This window comes from Harpegnathos saltator, unplaced genomic scaffold (assembly GCF_003227715.2).
Source record: "Harpegnathos saltator strain DR-91 unplaced genomic scaffold, Hsal_v8.6 scaffold5, whole genome shotgun sequence".
NCBI classification, from domain to species: Eukaryota; Metazoa; Arthropoda; class Insecta; order Hymenoptera; family Formicidae; genus Harpegnathos; species Harpegnathos saltator.
The window spans coordinates 441,355-460,777 of NW_020230315.1; the positions used below are offsets into that span (position 1 = coordinate 441,355).

The following is a 19,423-nucleotide window of genomic DNA, read 5'->3' on the forward strand; positions in this document are numbered from 1 at the left end:
CTATATGAAAATTATACGAGCGGTCTCGTTTTCGTACGTCGGATGTGTGGCTCGGCAGTAGTACAGATATAGTATGAGTGAGCCTTGATGCTTGATAGTAAAGGGAAGGGAGGAAAGCGGAGAAAACGGAGAGAGAGGAAGAGAGAGAGGAAGATTTGAATGCCAGCCAAGCTGCTCGCCGTACCTTGACCTTATCTTGACCACAACGGACTACAATCCGCTTCGCTTCAAATTTATCGTACACTGCGTTTTTCGTTGCGATAAACAAAATTAAATTATCGTTTATATGCCATCAATGTAAATTTTTTGTGAACAATGGAACGTTGAATCAAGATCGTGTTTTTGGTGTTCCGATTCGAGTTCAGATAACGTCTTGAATGTTCCGCAAAGCAATTTTGCCAGGTCACGCTAAGCCATTAATACACGGGATCTGTAGCGACCGTGTCGTTAAATTATTAATTTTTCGGTGCACGTAACGTGAAATTTATGAAGCATAAAGTCGAAAGTTCTCCTCCGTTCTAGACGATAGAGCAAGCGATGAGCGGTCATTGCCTTCCTTTAGAGAGTTCGATCGGCACGAAGGATTCGATAGTGTCAGGAAACGATCTTGACTGAAGATCATTCGAAGGCTGCCTGTCCTGTCGGGTGTAGCAACTGCTCCTATCGTCTTATCTCACTTGCAAAACGTGGTATTTAAAAGACTCGAAAAAATTGACCAGTGTCTCAATTTTATCGCGCGAATTGCGATCGTAGAATACGCACGGCGAATCTAGAAGCAAAATGCTGATCGCAGTCGCGCAGTCTTGATCTTTTCCTGTCGATTAGTTGATGCATATTGTAGGACGAGCGTAAGGGGACGATATCGCTAGCCGAAATACCGGGACCCGCGCTCCTTTTACGCTCGCGGATAATTTACGGCCGCACTCAATACCGAGTTCACGATTCTCGAGTGCCGCACGTAACCGTTAATAATTCACTGATAACCGCGCTGAGTCAGCGGTGCACATGTCGCGTCGAATCGCAGCTTCGCCGTTGTTATACGGAGGAGAGTCCGGCCAAGTTGTGAGACAACAACACGAACGGACATTTTTCTTCCGAAGGCTAATCGGATAATTCGTGAGATCGTCTGCAAATAGTTGCGAAAATTAAATAATCATCGTCAGTCGCCTCATATCGAACTCGTCCTTTGTCTGCCATCTTTCTTCGGACAAGATATGAAAGCTTAGATCGACCGTTTCCCTTTTCAAATAAGTTTTCTGCTTCTTCTAATGCCTCCTCGGATATCATCGACTTCCCAAAATTCCTCCTCGGCTCGTCCGAAATTTCTGCGTTCGTATCGGAAACATAAAAGTTAGACGTGCGAATTTCATACTCCGAGTCGCTCTCTTTTCGACCTTTGTCTCGATGGGCATCGCGCTCTTGATGACGCATGTCGATGACAATTTCGGGAGAGCCCGACGAAGCGCTCACACTAAAGCACATAGGACGCGATCGTGCACTGCGTTAATTCTACACCGTTGCATAATCGAGGTTGGCTTAATGAGCCATCTTCGACACTTCTAGACAGCCGACGGCTAGTCACGTAGAAACGGCGCGTCAGATTATGATGCGGCGTAACTTTTCACTTATTACACCTTTCCTCCCGAGATTCGTGCCAAGCGGTCCTTGTACGTATCTACGATTCTCCACGCCACCTTCCTATTATTTCGCTCGATTCGCGTCGCGCGTTACGCCTCGCTGCACATTCCCTCGGCTACTTAACATTCCTCTCTTTCTGCCTCTTTCTCCCTGTATTTCGCGATTTTCGTATAGAATACGCGAATGCTGGAAAAACCACCGGCTGGAAATCCGAGGGAATGAGCGAGACATGTCGCGTTCGAAATAGACGCGTCCACGGCGGCGTCGCGAAGGAGTGGTCGACCAGTTGTGAGCGCCGCTTAATTGCGATGCACACCGCGACACGTGTCACGGCATGGCACGGCCGGTCACGTATTCGCATTGATTACATCGACGACAAGCGAATCTACAAGCGCCCTCGTACGTGCCGTGTGAGTGCCGTTAATGAGATTACGAAGGAAGGAGAGAGAGAGTGAGAAAGAAAGAGAGGATAGGGGATAAGGGTTAACCGCGTAGTGCGTAAAGGAAGAGAGTCGCGAATTTTATTGGTAATTAACGCACAGGATATACGATTCGCCTAGCGATATATTTTTTATGTATTTCCGAAGAGGAAGTTTCTCTCTCGGACGAAAGTTGTACGGCTTGTATGGTAATGTACGATTTCTTTCCGTATCTGGTTCTTTTCTGGGTCGAATTGCACAAAACAGTACAAAGTTGCATTAAAAATATAATAATTCGGATGGACCGCGCGACGTTTCCGAATTAACCGTCCGTTGCGAATATGGTAATCACATTGCGAGTATTTTAGGGTCGTCCCAAATTGGCAACGTGTGTGTGTCCCGTTGGTCGGTCAGTACGATTTTAAATACAATGTAATCACACTTGAGCCCTACTTGAGGCTTGTCTCACAAACCTCTTTTGTGCGCGGCAATGTGATTAATTAATAATCTATTAATTATTTTTTTTATACAAACTTTTTACAATTTCCTATATTTATCGATTTATATCCGCTCGTACAGGCATACATTCCAGTGATTAACTCGAATTAGCTCGAGGATCGCAAAATCGATCGCTAATCGGATACATTTGTCAAACGGACAGTTCGCGTTAATTACGACGACCCGAGGAGCGCGCGTAAAATGCCGGATTGAAAGGACACCGAAGCGGTAATTCGCGGTGCTGCGTTACGCCAGGCACACAGGATTGATGTGACATTCAATTCCGCAAATGTCAGTGGTAATTGGAGGCCGTATTATCGATCATTGTTGCGTCGATCATCCTTTATTTCCCGTGCGATGAGGACTTGCGGTTTCCTCCTTCGAGATTCACGAGACCAGACGATTGTAAAAATAATAATTAGATGTAAATACCGGTCGTTATATACGATCGCGCAGTGGAACGTATCTGGAACATATGCATGTGTACTTTTTCTCATCATCGGAGAAATATCACGTGCAACGATCGCACGTGTGCATTCACGGAGAATCGCAAATGCATCGTGGCACACCGGAGATACGTTAGGATGCAATACTCGTATTTACTTTTCCTACGCGGCCTCACAAAATAATCGCTTCCTTCGCTTGTACGAGATTATATAACGTGGAAATGGAACACTGACCATCGGAAGATTAGTTATACTCTACGGAGCTCTCTAGAAAACTAATATGCATCTGAATGAATTGACTGTATGGAATTTCGATAATCTATCTCGCGACTTGTCACATAAATATAATGTCAATGTGCGTCAGTATATTGCAACATGTAAATCGACTTATTGATTAATATAATCAATTGGATACTGTTCATCCGATTAATATAAATTCATATAATAATAAATATAAATAATGCTTTTTAATTGAAGTCTTCCACGGTTACAAAATTACCGATGCAAAATATCCGCTGGAAAAAATAACATACGATGAGCACACAAATATAGAATTCGTAGAAAATTAAATTTGTATCCCTGAGCTGCAAAATATTAACAAGTTTGTCGCGCTTTTAAAAGAAAGTAAAAGGATCGATTTGAGCTAATCAATTTGACTTGACGTTTAAGCCTTTGAGCTCCGATGGAGTCACCAGCGATGGCGAAGCCGTTGCAACGCGCGGCTTTGAGGTTGTTCGCAAGGACGCCCGCATCACTCGCTCGCAGTTTTAACTAAACCCGATCGACATGTCTGCTCGCGCGCCGCGCGATTCGAAAGTGCAAAGCGAATCGGAACGACTCTCGTTCATCGGTGCCTTCTCGTTCGCTCGCGTTCGTCCGTTCGATTTCACCGCGAAAAAATTCCATTCGTTTGTGTTTCCCAATCGCGTCGCAGGAAGATGCGTGTCACTTTACGATTAGCCGTCGCTCGATTTAAGCGAACGCACTATAACATCACGCTGCACGCTTAGGAATACCGATGCAACGTTTAACAGTTTAAACAGTTTACGAGCAGTTTACATTAAGCGGCATTAATGAGAGGACCAAAGGGAATGTTGCAATCTGTGTTAAGATTGATCTCGATAGCCTTAGATTTCCTTTCTTTCGTTCGTATCGAACGACGTTCCGTCGACATCGAAAGTTACGCGCAATCCACATTGAGCGCAAAATATAAACCGTGTTGAGTAGGATGTTAGAATTCGTCCTCTCAACGACATCGGTCAATTTTGATCATAGTTTGATCAATCCTTTCCAATATCTCTCTTTTTTCTTCCTTTCTCTCTCTCTCTCTCTCTCTCTCTCTCAGAAATAGAACTGCGTTTTGCACCGCTACAGTTAAATTCAACGGTAATTTCCGTTTGCATCCAGGCATTTTTGACATATCAATAGAAGCTGGACGTTACGTGACGACTGCGGTATGATCGAACGCGATATCTCCTGTCCTTGCGGCGAATGTTTACAAGTTTATCCGTGCACACATTGTCGACCATTGTACACTTGCACAACTCACGACACGCGGCTACTTATTACCGGAGATACCCTTCTCGGTAATTACGACACCGGCGAATCTTGATTGCGAGCGATATACATAACGACAAGGTGAGAATAATTAAAGGGAGTCTAGTAAAGCGGCTACTTCCCGCAACCGGCGGTATTGCGTCTCTAGCTCGCAGCTGGATATTTCTACGACTGCAAATGTGTCACAGAAGCACAACTGCGAGAACGTCGATCGTCAACATCGACGTTTACGTGAAAAGAACGTGTCTCAGATACGGTATAGATTCGAGGCAGAGTGACAGAACGTACAGCGAAACGCGAAACGAACAAACGAGACGTTGAATTCAAACGCGATGTGTCCTCACTTGTTACAGTCAACGACCTAGCGCTTATCTCACGGCCGGGCAATCCGAGGCTGCTGGAATAACCGCGGTTTTCGTCACTGTCGTCAGACATCGACGGTAACTGTACACAGTTCGCCGTGTACGCGAAAAGAAAATCCAGGCGCGTCATCCGCGCCTTGCGTTTTCACGGGGAAACATGTCAAGGTAATTAGACGTTTACGAGGCGTGTACGAGCGCGTCCTACGAGCGCCGTTCGTAGAACGCGAGATTGAATAATCGCGCGCTGCAGCCTCCCGATGGCACGTCTCTCCTAGCGTCTCTTCCTCCGGGGGATCCGGGACGATCCCGGAGACAAAAGTCACTTTCATTTCGTCGAAAACCTCGCGTCGTTCTCTCTGAGACGGGCAGCTCTCCTGTTGGACACGTGGCAGATCGGGAGTTGGTCTGCAGACGATTCGCGAGAACCCTCGCGGATTCACGCTTTTGTTTCTAACGCCTTAAGGCCATCACGAGGCTGGAGCTTCTCTCGGTGAAGTACGACTTTACGCCAATATAGGTCCCGGACGAAACGCCTGCAGTCGTCGACACCCGAACGGTATATTACCGTTCTAACCGATTTAAACCGGCTTTCACCGACCGGACCGACGACGACGACGACGACGACGACGACGACGACAACGACAACGAATCGCCTTAATTCCACCGGTTTCTGGTGCCACCTCGACCAATCCGTTTTCGCGATCGGGACTCGTCGAGCGGATTTAATCCGCCGCGCTGTGAGAGGCGAGATAAATCGCCGGGCTCTTTGTCACGTCCTTTAGCCGTATATCGTGGCTGAACGGGGCAGCCGAGGAACTTAGCTTGTGCACTTATGAGAAATGTTGAGATAGGAAATGTTGGAGACACGAGAGAGAAACCGCAGGATTGGGACTCGGGCCGCAAAGAAAAGATCGCTTTCTACGGATCCACCGCGAAGCCGGTGGATTCGCAGGTTCGAGAAAAATTGTGCAACGTGCTTCATCTGGTGGCACTATCTTCTCATGCAAGTATCATTTTTCATACACGTCTTCCGATTTTTCTTTCTTTCTCTCTTTCTCTCTCTCTCTCTCTCTCTCTCTCTCTCTCTCTCAGTAGCCGACAGCTCTTGCTTCATTTCTCTGTCAACGCGAAGCGATAGTCTCGGAAAGTTACACAAGTTTGCTTCTTGGAAAAAAAACCTCATGCAGCACACCGATGAATTTCAGTGAAATTGCAATTATCTCCCTCCCTTTCTCTCTCTCTCTCTCTCTCTCTCTCGGCAATTTAATTTATACTTGATTTTTCGTGGTAATCGCCGATCGCTCTCCCTGATTTACTTATCGCGTGGCTCGCACTCGGACGACCTTGCCGGAGTATCGCGACCGCGGCGGCCGACGCCTCGGCGACGAGAACTCGGGAACGTCATGTCGATTATTTTGACGTGCGATTATAACGAAGCGTGTCTATCTATGCATAATTTTCACCGCTAGTGACGCAATGGGCCAGGCGCGCGAGCGTAGTTTTCAGCGGGCAGCTGAGCGCCGAAGTGTGGTGCGCGTTGCAATTTTCACAAAATTATCCTCGGCGGAGCGGCGCGTCGACACGTCGGCTGGGGAAAAGCGCGGCGCGACCGCTTTGCTTCGATTACTCCATCGATCTTTTCTTCTCGCTCACGGACGTAGCGGTGCGCGCACCGACTGCGAGGTATTTCTTTCTTGCTTGCTTTCTTTGCCGCATCGCAAACAATTGAAACGTCCGCGAGATCGACCGATCGATCGCGCGGACATTTCAATTATTTGCACAACATGCGCGACTTTTCCGTCCGAGCAAATTGATTGGCCGCCGACACGCGGCCTTTAGAGACCCGGCACGCTTCTCAGCCGTGGAGAAGCCGCCGGCGCGAGATTATCGAGGACGCAATAGTAGCAATTGTTTTTTATCGCGTAGCAGATACGGCGATTGTTCAGAGAATCGCGCTCTCAATAAAGATCCGTCGAGCACGTACGAGCGAGCGTAATGCCGACTGCTATCGGCACGATAATGCGCTGCTTTTCCAACGTGCGGGCGCAATGCCTACCTCTCTTCTTCACGCGCGCGAACGAATGAAAATTTCGTCGCGCGGTCTGCAAATTTCAGCAAATTTCTTGACAGTCGCGAATCTCGCGGATGTCGAAAGACAAAAATGCAGTCGAAGTCGAGATAATTGGATGGAGTCTCGCACGATTTTCTGCAGAAATACATTTTCCCCGATAACTATCGAATCGCAAGAATCACAAAATGCGAAGGAACGACGAGGAGAAGGGAATCCTCGCGATCGGACGTGGCTCTCGCACGGCAACGCGCTTGTGCCCGCACGTATCCGCCTTGCTTGTCTCTTGTTTTATTTGTACTTTCTATCGCTCGAATCGTGTCACCTGCCGAGATTCGCAGAGTTCAAAACACGGCCGTAGATCAAGAGCGGAGCAAGCTGCGCGCGCGCGACTCGCGCGATTAATATAAGCGCGTAGATTTCTCTATTTGATTTCGCTCGCCCAGCAGCCCAGCGGGGACGCCGATTTATCTCGTGTAGCCGCGTTCATGCCGCTATAATTTTCGCCCGCTTAGATTTCGCGACGATACGAACGGTCGGGCCCATTTCTTTCTTCGGTCCCCAGTGCCCCTCTTTTCTCCCTCTCGTTCCCGAAACGTTCCTTGCTGTTCCCCCTATGCTCCCTCCCCCCTCCCTCTGCGCCGAAGGACGGCGCAAGACACGTGTAATTACTCGCTCTTTCTTGTTCTTAGCGAAAGATCGTTCGTCACTCGCGCCAGACTCCGCGCGGCAATCCCCTCGCAATTAGCATACGCGCCTGGCGTCTGATTAATATTTTCGTATCCACTCGCGCCGCATAGCCGCTCCGAGGATTACGCAGCCTTGCCGTTCTCTCGAAAGGTTGCCGTTTGTCACACCGTATTCGCTGCGCTCGCAGACGCCGGACGCGATTCTTGTTTGCGCAGCGGTCGCTCCGAGAAAGTCGTAAATACGGAAAAATAGGATCCAACACAGCGCATCGTAGAGTATCGCGATGATATTTGAAGTAATCTGTATACATGCCTGTATACGCACGTTGTACGCTGACAATAAAATATTGGATTTGTGGAAAGAAGATATTGAAAGGAGGATAAGTCGATTGCGGCACGTTGTCGAAATGCAAGCGTCTCGCTTAAGTGGTAATTACGTAGCAAGTTTTCTGCCTTTAAAAGACAGATGGAGATGGGTAGACAAATGTGTTTATTGACGCTCTAGGGTTGCAGGAAATCATGCAGCAAGAAAAAGAGACGAAAATTTTTGAACTTTGCAAATGCATTAAAAGTGATTGATGTTAAGCTTCTTCTGACTGATTCCGTTGATAGATAAATCAAATCTTTATTTGCGAAACTCGTGTGTTTTTTTCAGAGAGACGGAAAGAGACGCGCGGTTGTCGCTAGGATCGTATGATTTTACTTGCGACGTAACGTTTTCGTGAAAAGTACACATTTTAATTACGATAGAAAAATGGCGGGGCTTAATAATAGCGCTTAGGGAGTAGATGCGATAAATCTCAGACACGCCCGGGACGCGTAGAAGCGAGAAGTGACAATCTGATAAAGAAACAGCACAGGAAACGATGTACGCGTTCGTGATATCCCCGTGAAGGGAATAACGTATGTGCGAGGAGTCACACAATTGGTGTATGCGTGCGTTTACACGCGAACGGACTTGACGCAATCTAATGTGTCTAATTCGCGTCGAGAACAGTGACGAAACTCTCTTTTAACATGGACGCTACTCGTTAATTACAGCCACTCACGCGATAATGTTTTTGTCGAGCATTGATATTTCACAAGCGTAAGATGGTACTCGTACTGATTTTTATCTGCATCAAGGAAAAAGGAGAAGAAGAGGAGAAAATATTTTATTTGATGAACAGAACTGCGTACGCGTATTTTCGATCGTGCGTTAATAATAAAATTTCGCGCAATACGAGCGCTGTCGCGATTACCAAATGCAAATGTCGCCGATTAATCCGCCATCAATCAACGAAACATTGCGACTTGTTCTTTGGCTGCCAGCATTCTCCGCCAGCAAGAAATCGTTGCTGCTGTATGGACCGTTTCATAACGTCAGCGCCGATCGTTGTACGTTGCACACATTGCTTAATGGACTTTTCTACAGGTTCTTCAATCTGCAGCGTTAAATATATTCATAATTGATCATATGTTTTACGTAATACGTATATAATCATTAGAAGAGGACGATCGACAGTCACTCGCGACTCAAAGGCACCCGAATGACAAAACGTTTCTTTGCTTGTATGTCCAGGTAGCCGGCACGTAAGATGGTTGCTTCACAAAACGACGGTGGCAGAAGCATGGGAGGCGGTGGCGGCGATGGCGGCGGCGGCGGCGGCGGCGACGACACGGTTTACACGGTGACCGTGAGCGGGGTCGGTTACAGAAATGAGGGTTACAAGGACGACGGCACCGACGGCATACCGCCGGAGCCGCAAAAGCCGCCGCAGCTGCCGGCCGCGGACGACGACACGCAGTCGCGGAAGTTCAAGCTGTCGCGCGGCGAAAAGTGGCGTATCCTGAAGAACATCGGCACCGTGTCGATCGCCTTCATGGTGCAGTTCACCGCGTTCCAGGGCACGGCGAACCTCCAATCGTCGATCAACGCCAGCGACGGCCTCGGCACGGTCTCGCTCTCAGCGATCTATGCCGCCCTGGTGCTCTCCTGCATCTTCGTGCCGACCTTCCTCATTAAGAGGCTCACCGTCAAGTGGACCCTCTGCGTGTCCATGCTGTGCTACGCGCCGTACATCGGCTCCCAATTTTATCCCAAGTTTTACACCCTCGTGCCGGCCGGCGTTCTTTTGGGTCTCGGCGCCGCGCCCATGTGGGCCGCCAAGGCCACGTATCTCACGCAAGTCGGCGGCGTCTACGCCAAGATCACCGACCAGCCGGTCGACGCCATCGTCGTACGGTTCTTCGGATTCTTCTTCTTGGCGTGGCAGACGGCCGAGCTCTGGGGCAACCTCATCTCCTCGCTCGGTAAGTAAGCAGCCCCACCAAATGCGCTTGTCTCAATACCTTGAAAATGGAGCAACGATTGCGGAGCCTCGGTAACGCGGCTGATAACGAACGGTATTTATAATTGAGCGATAAAGAGCAAGCGAGGCTCTTCGATTGATCTGTCGAGTCTCTTTCAGCGTCGTGTATTTACGCGTGCGTAAATAATAATTGTTATCAGGCAATTTTTTTTCTCTCGTCCAAGCCGGCAACGATTAAGAATAGTTCTCACGTGCTTTGACACGTCATGTTGGATCAATGTGTGTGTGTGTACACGCTTTCGCAAAAGCAGCTCTCCTTGTTGTCGTTCGCAAATACGTAATAGAGACGTTCTAAACATCTCAATAACATGCATCTCGCTACTATCGCCGTCTGTTTTTCACGCTCAACCGGCACCGCTGGTCACAATATATTCGTTAATTACCGCGCAAACATCTCCGTGGAATGTGTGCACAATTGTACATATCATTTGGCTTATCAGCTTAGATTACCTCACATATCCCGTGAATGGCTCACGCGGCCAAGTATGGATCATAGGTGTAATTATAAAATAGAGTATTACAAGCCTTTTCGTATTTTATTTAGCATTAAACTCTACCGCCTGTTTTAAAACGATTAAACTAAATACACGTCTCTTATATTATAGAAAAAAATAATTTTGCATATTTTGCACGACTTTGAAATTGCGTAGAGATACAAATTTTTCCGAAGCTTCTCTCTTTCTTTCTCTCTCTCTCTCTCTCTCTTCAGGTTAAATTTAATAGTAACAGTGATAGTAAACTAAAATTCGCGAACTGTAAAAATGCTTTACAAGGAAAATAAAAGTACAAAATATTTTTTGCAAAACGATGCGATGCACATAGGCAAATTATATCTTGATTTTCTCAAGAGATCGAGCAAGTTTCGCGCCGTGCGCCGGATACGCACCGCAGCAATACGCGCGACTAGTAGAAACAGACGTTACGGTCGGACGACGACGGTCTGACCGAACGCTCGATCTTTCCACTGCGCGTATCCTCGCACCTTCACACACTTCGCGCGCACTGTGTGCGAGGGACAACGTAGCCGGTGAGGGACTCTCGTCGAGCGAGAGAGAGGCCGTGAAAGAGAGAGGGACGGGAGGAACAGCGTCTCGCACTCACGGGAAGAAACGAGATTTATCCGGTATAAACCCGCGGTGGTCGGTTTCCGTACTACCTCGTACGCATTCCCCGATACCGCGTGCGCCTCCACACGCGCGCGCGTTTCACAAGGTATCATTGTGTGCCGGGTCTTGTTACGTGTGCGAAGAAACGTTTCTTCGATTTCTTCGCCCGTCGAACACGCGCCCGTGCCTCGAACGTACGCGACCTCACGCCATTTCGGACAAATCGCAATCCCGGCGACGGGGAAAACGGTCTCTAGCGATTCGAATCTTACAACGATCAAGCGATCCAAAATTGCATTTTTGCACGCCACATAACTTTAATGTGGCGGTGAAAAATTGATTTCGCACGAGGTCGCACGCGTTTTCTCGGGGTTTTTCATTACACGTCGCGAATTTGTGAAATCTTTTAATTTCGACGTGTTCTGTACGAAAAGTTGGACGTATATCACTCGACACACATGCATTAAGAGTCTAGATGAACAATAAATCAAGCATGATCATATTGTGAAAAAGCTGCACACGATATCAAACAACACTGATGTTTATCAAACGCAATTTTTTGCACATGAACGAACTTTTCCATACATATGGAGATATTACAAGATGAATACGAATAACATGATGTATGCACTGGGACTGGGAGATCGACTCTTTTCTTAAAACATTACGCGCGAGTGGAGAAAAATCGACGTCATTGGCGCCAGATAATATTCGCAAATACATGACAAAGGTCAAGATTGTTTTGAGTCCTTGTCGAGGTCGAGGACGTGTACGCAATATTATAACGATGAATGGCCGGCGGTGGCGCGAAGGTTACGAACCGCGGTCAGGTAGAATTGAGCATTTCCTGGAAATCCCTCGTCGAGACCAGCGCGGGATGATTCGGTAACGCTCGTACTCGTATAGGCACGATTTTTTTCCGCGTTATGACATCGATTATGGCAGAATTAAATATACAGCGCGCACCGATCGCGTATTTATATAACGAGGTAAATCGTGCGAGAGATCCGGCTTATTTCCCGGCCGCGATTATTCTATACGTGAATTAACATTTTAATGATTTCGATCGCATGAGAAATTACGATATCTTACAAATTATACACCGCGTCCCTGAACTCGCGATCTTAATTTTAACGACCCGCTTTAACGACTCTCTTCGATGGGCCCGGGATTGATCTTTTCCGACCGCAGGAAATTTCGCGCAAGGTCATCGCTTGTGTGATATCTTGTAATTTGTTTTCTGTAATTTGCTTTAAACATATATCTTGATATGATTAAACGCGCTGAAAAAAATTCATTTTTCATTCCGAAAAAGTTTGCTCGCGTTTACGCGATCTCGACGTATCTGAATCGCTCCTTAAAACACCGCGTCAAATCTATTCTATTGTCTTAACCGTCCACCTCGAGTTTATTAGTAGGAAACGGAAGGAGATTGCAAGAGACTGCACAAAGATCCGTCATTAAAATTAATCTCGCCAATCACGCATACACGTGCGAAACGGCGTTTTTATATAGACGCTGACACATTTATATGTACTTCTCTTTCCATTCTCCGTTAACACGTGCTCGCGCAGTTACGCATACACGAACACTCTTTGTATCATACGATTACTTTTATACCGACATTATTTTTAGATCGTCATTCTCGTCCTCTCTCTCTCTCGTAACTTCGCCGAGACATCCGATCCGCGATATGCTCCGCACGTTTCTTTCTAGTAACACGTTACTCCGCTTTTCGATCGCGTGACTCGATTCGAACGATTTCCGCGCGAATGATTGTCCTGCGTGCTCGCACGACGGTAGACGAACGTCGTCGAAAAGCGTACTTTTCCGACAATCGAAGACGATAAGTAGAAAAGGTCGTAAACGCTCGGCATAATATTATTAGCGCCAGTACGGTGAAAGTTCTGACCGGCTTGACGGCGTACGCTTGACGGATCAGTCAACGTAAATTCCAGAATTCCAGCCGACAAGTTTCGCATGGCATCGGCGATCAATTCACGTCGGAGTTATTTGAAGAAAGAGGAAACAACCGCGCGAAATTTTGAACGAGGCACTCGCGCGACGCGCCAAAGGAAGCGCGAATCGCGCGTGTCAGTAGTTTCGCTCGACGATTTGACCGACGTGAAACGCGCGATCGATTTTTCGTGGCGACTCGCAGACGCATCACATTCTCGACAAACTCGAGAAGCTTTTTTTCTTTCGTTGATCCTCTCTCTCTCTCTCTCTCTCTCTCTCTCTCTCTCTTTCTCTCTCTCTCTCTCTCTCTCTCTCTCTCTCTCTCTCTCTCTCTCTCTTTCTCTCTCTCTCTCGTGTTTGTTACGTATGCCGTAATAACGACGCGAATTCCAGCCAAGATCGTTGCATTTCGGGGCGCGTAGCGCCGGTCGACTTCTAGTCGACATAGCCGATTTAGCTCGGCACGTCGAATACCAACGAGATCCTTCGAGAAGATTCCGCGCAAACGAGCACATTCGAACGCGCGTCGTGCGCTTCCTCATTGGCTCGGACGAACATGCAGCTGCGTGGGCCGCGTTTGCACAGCTGCGGGGAAATTTCTTTCTTGCGATTATTTGCGCGAGCGTCTTCGCGCTGCACCTTGCCGCCGACCGGTTCGATGATTTCCGTCTGTCAACGTGTCGTCAATTTTTCCATCGATGCGATTCACTCAGTCAGGGGCGAAATAATTCACTGTAAGGGGCGGTTGTTCCTGCCACGTTAATGCGCGTAATACGTGCGCGATCATGAAATAACGAAACGTTCGGTTTACATCAGCTTCGTTTTAATCAGCTTCTATAGGTGATCCAGCGGAATCCCATTTATCGCGATTACTAGGAGATTAATGTGTTTAATAATCTAACAACTGAAGAATTTAATAGTACATAATGTGAGCGAACGGGGCGATTTTCATCATTTTATCGACATTATAATAACACACGCATCCACGCAGAGACCAATATTTATCGCGTGTCTCTAAGCGGATAAAAAACCGGTCGTTATTTACATCCTGCAAAGGATTCCGACTTCATGTGCGTTGCATGAAGGTACATAATTACACGAGGCGTCTGCGTTGAAATGGAACCTCGATGTTCGATATTGCCTTCATGGAACAAGTCGACGCGCATAATCGATTTTTCGATCGTAGAAGAGCGAGCGAGTGCGCGTGACACTTCATCCGAAGGACAATCGCACAATGGCTCAATGGTCGCTCTGTGTGGACCGAAAGAAATGTGTGTATTTCAAATAACGAGATATTACAACTTTTACGCTCGTAAAGTTCAAGCGATCGATTTGTCGGGAACTTTCACGATTGAATTAGTAGTTGTCTCATAAGGATACTTTCTAGTACATTGTATTCTCCGTGAGTAATATCCCTCCTTCATTTCGTGAGAGTAATACCCGCTGTGTATATACTCGAATTATGGAATTCGAGACGCGAATACGCGAGGCGATTAGGGAAGAGCCTCGTCAGCGGTGAAACTCGCTCGTGAAATACTGATTTACGAAGAGCTCGAGCTCGCACGCGCTCGCCTCGCGCGTTCTCTTCCTCGTGTCCTGACTCTCGAGAGGAGCTAATATGTTTCCGGTACGGCGTAATAGGTCAAACTCTCGACTTCCCGCTCGCGTACACTTCCCTTCACCACGCAACTCTTCGTTTGTAATTTACTCGCGCATAGCGAACTGATGTAATCGGCGTGACGAAAAATCGTTGCTCGTTTCTTGAGTTGTCATTATAAATGTTGGCGTATCTTTCAAGTACACGATGATTTGATTGCGCAGTTTGATCTTTCGACAGAATTTGACGCTGAAATTTGTATTTTCATCTTGATGAAACAAACAATAGTCATAACGTTGTTGATGTCGGACTCGTAATATATGCGACGCTGTAATTGAATCGAGATGAAAACATTGTACATATTTTATTCAATCTTCTCAGTTGATTAGCACTTTGAGAACAAACATCGTCGTAATTGCTGAGTTATGTGTATTTTGTGTTGAAAACGTCGTGATTTTTTAAAACTGGTTTCTTCTGGAAAAATGTTATTAAGTGGCGCTGATAAATATCGAAGGAGAATAATGTTGTTTTGCCATCGAGTCATAACTTAGGGATAATTTAAGCTTTTTTGCGAGGTTTATCATATAGAGGAGCCGTAAAATTATTCTAAACTAGATATTCTTAAACTAGATATTTTGCAAATCATAAGCTGCAAAACAAAGCTGACGCTCCACTCTCGGATCTTTCGCCAAGCAGAAGCTAAAAGCCATTCCGTCCATTAATGGACAGAAACAGAATTTAGCGGACCCTCGCGAATGAAGTAAAGAAACCGTGAGTGGCCGTCGCGTTCGTCGCGGGTGTAAATTTGAAAAAGTTCGGTAGTGAAAGCGCAAATATCCGTGCACGGCTGAGAGATCACTTTCAAATTGTGCAGTGCTGAGCGACGGCGGCCACGGCGGCGGCGGCGGCGGCAGCAGCAGCAACAGCACGGACAGCTGGGACAAGATCAAGCTGTGTGGCGCCGATTTCTGCATCCTCGGCAACGGAGGTCACGAGAACCTGGAACGGCCGCCGGAGTCGGAGATCTACGAGATCTCTGCGATCTACCTCACCTGCATCATCGTCGCGGTGATCATCGTCGCGCTGTTCGTCGATCCGCTCTCCAGGTGAGTCGCAGATACGGGGACGAAAGTCGTCGCCCAAAATGTTCATCGTATGAGAAGCATTCGACTTCTTTCTTATTCTCCCATTCTTTTTTTCATTTTTATCGCACGGCTGTATCGCCCGACTTAATATCGTCGTCGTCGTCGTCGTCGTCGTCGTAATATCCCGCGACGGAAATTCCGTCACGGAATCGCGCATCAGCCGGGCAAGGACATCGAAGAACAGCAGGAGGCTGGCGAACCTGGTTGCCTACTTTTTTTTTTACGGCATGACGCCAGTAAATTGAGATAACGCGTCGTATGTTAATCGATGATTTACATATTCATGCAGACCTCCGAATTGATTTGCTCGCCAATATCGTAACTCCTCGCGACGATATTGGAGCACTGATGTTCCGTATTGCACAAGTAGTTCCCGCTATTTATTATAGCGACGAACATTCGGTAGAGATCGCTCATAGGAACTGTTGCTTGCCGTCTGCTTGCTAATGGGGGAATAAGATCGCGCAAATTAGGCGCCAGCCTTTTCTCAAACATTCTCCAAGTTAATGACAGCTATTAAAATTCATAAATATACATGGCACGAACGAAGAGATAGAATTGAGGAAGTCTCTCTTGAATCTCGAGAGATTCTCGAGAGACGGTTTCTTGAAGAGAATTTTAATTAAGTCTGAGCTATGCGAAGGATTTATAAATCAAAATTTTTTCATCTTGACGCCTTCAGCGCATAGCGAGGTGAAAAAAAGATGAAAATATATCATAAAGTTCTAATTTACCGTGAGTTTATACTGCAAAACTAATCGGAATCTCATCATTAAAATATTCGTCAATTCGAGAAGTAACAAATTACGAGAAATGGAAATTCCCGCTAAAACCGCTGAGGAATTTTAGCGAATCCATCGTGAGATATGCTCCTTCGATTCGATTTGTTAAGGTTTATATTTCACGTTTATCTCACGTGCTCGCGAGCTCCCGCGATTGAAGCCGATCAGACCAGATCTCCAATTTGCATGCGAGCAAACAGGCAAATTAGTAGCGAAGCAGCAGGCAAATTAGTAAATGTTTTCTCGGTACTCCCACGAAGTTGAGACAAACACTTTGTTCGCTCGGTGTCTACCACGACATCGATCTACGCGAGTAGGATGTGAAACTCGGCCCGCCATAAAGAAACTGGTAATTGCGCGTCGGGCTAACAATAAAGCCTAATTGCAAAGCTAGAGCGTAGCTGCTATTATGTACCGCATGAAAGGCGACACGCGCACGATGTAACAAAGGAAGCTGCCTCTCTCGTTCGTACCAGGCTGCCTTATCGCCGCGCACCATCGCTGACAATGATATATTTTATCCGCGATTTCGCACTATGAATTGCGTAGCTCAAACTGTCATCGCAGCTCTCGCAGTCACGAGTTACGGATATATGGCAATGTCGGGCGGTCGCGTCGTGTTTTTGATCGTCTCGTCTGCTCTCGAAATAGAGCGAGGATCCCTCGCTTTTAATTTGATAAGCATGCGACTTGTTGTTTGTTGTTTGTTGGCGCTGTGTCGTCGACCCTTCGTCGTCGCGAATGTATTCTTCGCTGGGAGACAAACCAAGAAGGATCGTTTTCCGCGAAAATAGCGAAAATATCTCGTCGTAAGCGGAGATTAGTTATCTTAGAGAGAAAAGGAGAATACACACGTATCTGAGATAAAGAAGCAAGAGTCTCTCTTCTGAAGCGAGTGAAGGCTCTCTCGTTTGTCATCTCGAATTCTCGAAAATTATTGCTGAAAGCACAATTTAGACATTGCTGTAGCCAAATACATTTTCAAAATTAACACGGTATTATGTCTGAGAACAAAAGAGACCGGTTGATCCTTCTGATCGTTACACAGGAATATTGACTCACGGCCTTTCCGCGGCCAAGTGATTAGATTATAGTCGCATTAGTCGCGATTGTACGTTGCTGCCGGCATGCGTTATCGCGGATCGTTCATTTCGCAAAGTTGCTCGTCATCGAATGTTATCTTTCGAAGATGACGAACGATTAAATTAAAGTTGTTTTCACGACGGCGTCGCCGACGATTTCCGTTCGCGAGTGTTTCGCTTCCGGTTATGAGTGTCTCATCGGCGCGATACGCAAATATTGAGAGCCACAAGATACCCGCGGTTCTCCGTGATATTACGAAACACAGTTTGATAGACGTGATCAGCGAAACATCAGCCCGTGCGCGCTCTCTCTCTCTCTCTCTCTCTCTCTCTCTCTCTCTCTCTCTCCTCCTCTCTATTTCGGGATCCACCTGTAACCATTGCTCTGCTTATGATTGCGAAATAGCGTACATCCGACAGGATGCGGCGATTGCGTAACGCCGCTACTGCACACGTAGCGTGAACCGTACTTATTAAAAGTCGGTAAGTTTCTGGAGGATCGCGTTGCGTCAACGCCGAGCGCGCGTATCCTTCAGCAAGCCGCACAACAGTCCAGTGCCGGAGACTAGTTTATGCTGGAAAAAATCTCTGTATTTTTCTTTTTACATTGTGCCGTGCGAGATAATTATCTCGCGAGACCTAACGTTTAACGCGAGTTTTTCCACGTCTCTGCTTATCGAAGGAGCGGCAAATAATCCGGATACGTCGGTTAGCATAAAAAGAATTGATAAGGCAATTGCGAGTCAATCTTGATGGATATTGCAACTAGCGATATGCTCGCTTCTCACGAAACAAATGCATATTGATAAAGGGAAAGGATTGCGACGCGCGTGATTGAACGAGTTTCTGCCGCTGATTAAGTCTGCAGCCACGTCCGTATTTATAACCAATTACGTAGTTTATTTGCCATAGTTTGGCAACAAAATCACGCGATACAGAATCCTAATGACATCGTCCGGTCACATACACACACTCGAGCTTGTTATAAAAGTATATAACGCTGAGTAACACCGAATGTACCCCGATATTATTTACGGAAGCGCCGGAATCGCCGATCCGTCTCCGTCGCCGGTGAGATCCTTTTCCCGCGTTGCTCATCCTGCCGTGGAGAGATGGCCAAGGACGTACGCGTTCATCCGGATGTAAGCAACTCTTAATGACACGTTAGCCGTCAAATTGTTATCGGGCCGATGCGTTTAGATTGCTATTTAATGTCGCAAAGTCTTGCAAAATGCGCGCGCTCGCCCGCGGCGTGTAAGCCGCAGACGACGTCGAAGCGCGCGATCGAGCATCTCGTTAGCACAAAATATCGCTGATGTGAAACGTAACATCTTTAATAACCAAGTCACGAGGGACTGTAACGGAGGAGAGGAACTCTCCTCTTTCCAGCGAATAGGTCTCGTTTCCTGTTCGGACACTCGACCGATTCGCTTAATCGATTGTTTTTGCGGACGGCTACGCTGAAAGACGCGTTCGCGCGACACCAAGGCTTCATGTTATATGCGACAGCCGATAAATCCGTCGACGGAGACCTCTCCTGCTCGATTCGCGGAAGGAATCAACGATAGAGCGCTATTCCGCTCGCAATTAGACCCGGCCAATGGATGCTATCGCGTCGGACTGATTCACGGTTGGTAATTACGGTGTTATGGTTCGGTCCGCGCAACGGCAGATTCTCATTGTCTCCGCGCACCCCCCCCCCCCGCGGTTTACCATTGTCCAAA

The 19,423-nt window shown here is 47.1% G+C and overlaps 1 protein-coding gene across 2 annotated transcripts in view; it reads left to right on the forward strand.

Moving 5' to 3' along the window:
• Nucleotides 1–19,423, forward strand: part of LOC105182085 (UNC93-like protein) — a 49,949-nt gene that overhangs the window by 7,768 nt on the left and 22,758 nt on the right. The window contains exons 2-3 of one of the 2 annotated variants that reach the window (XM_011139243.3): nt 9,239–9,969; nt 15,565–15,796. In XM_011139243.3, the coding sequence (XP_011137545.1) occupies nt 9,255–9,969; nt 15,565–15,796 (947 nt within the window). In that variant the 5' untranslated portion in view covers nt 9,239–9,254. Of the gene's footprint in view, nt 1–9,238; nt 9,970–15,564; nt 15,797–19,423 lie in introns of those variants that run through there. The other variant, XM_025302574.1, reaches the window with a different exon arrangement.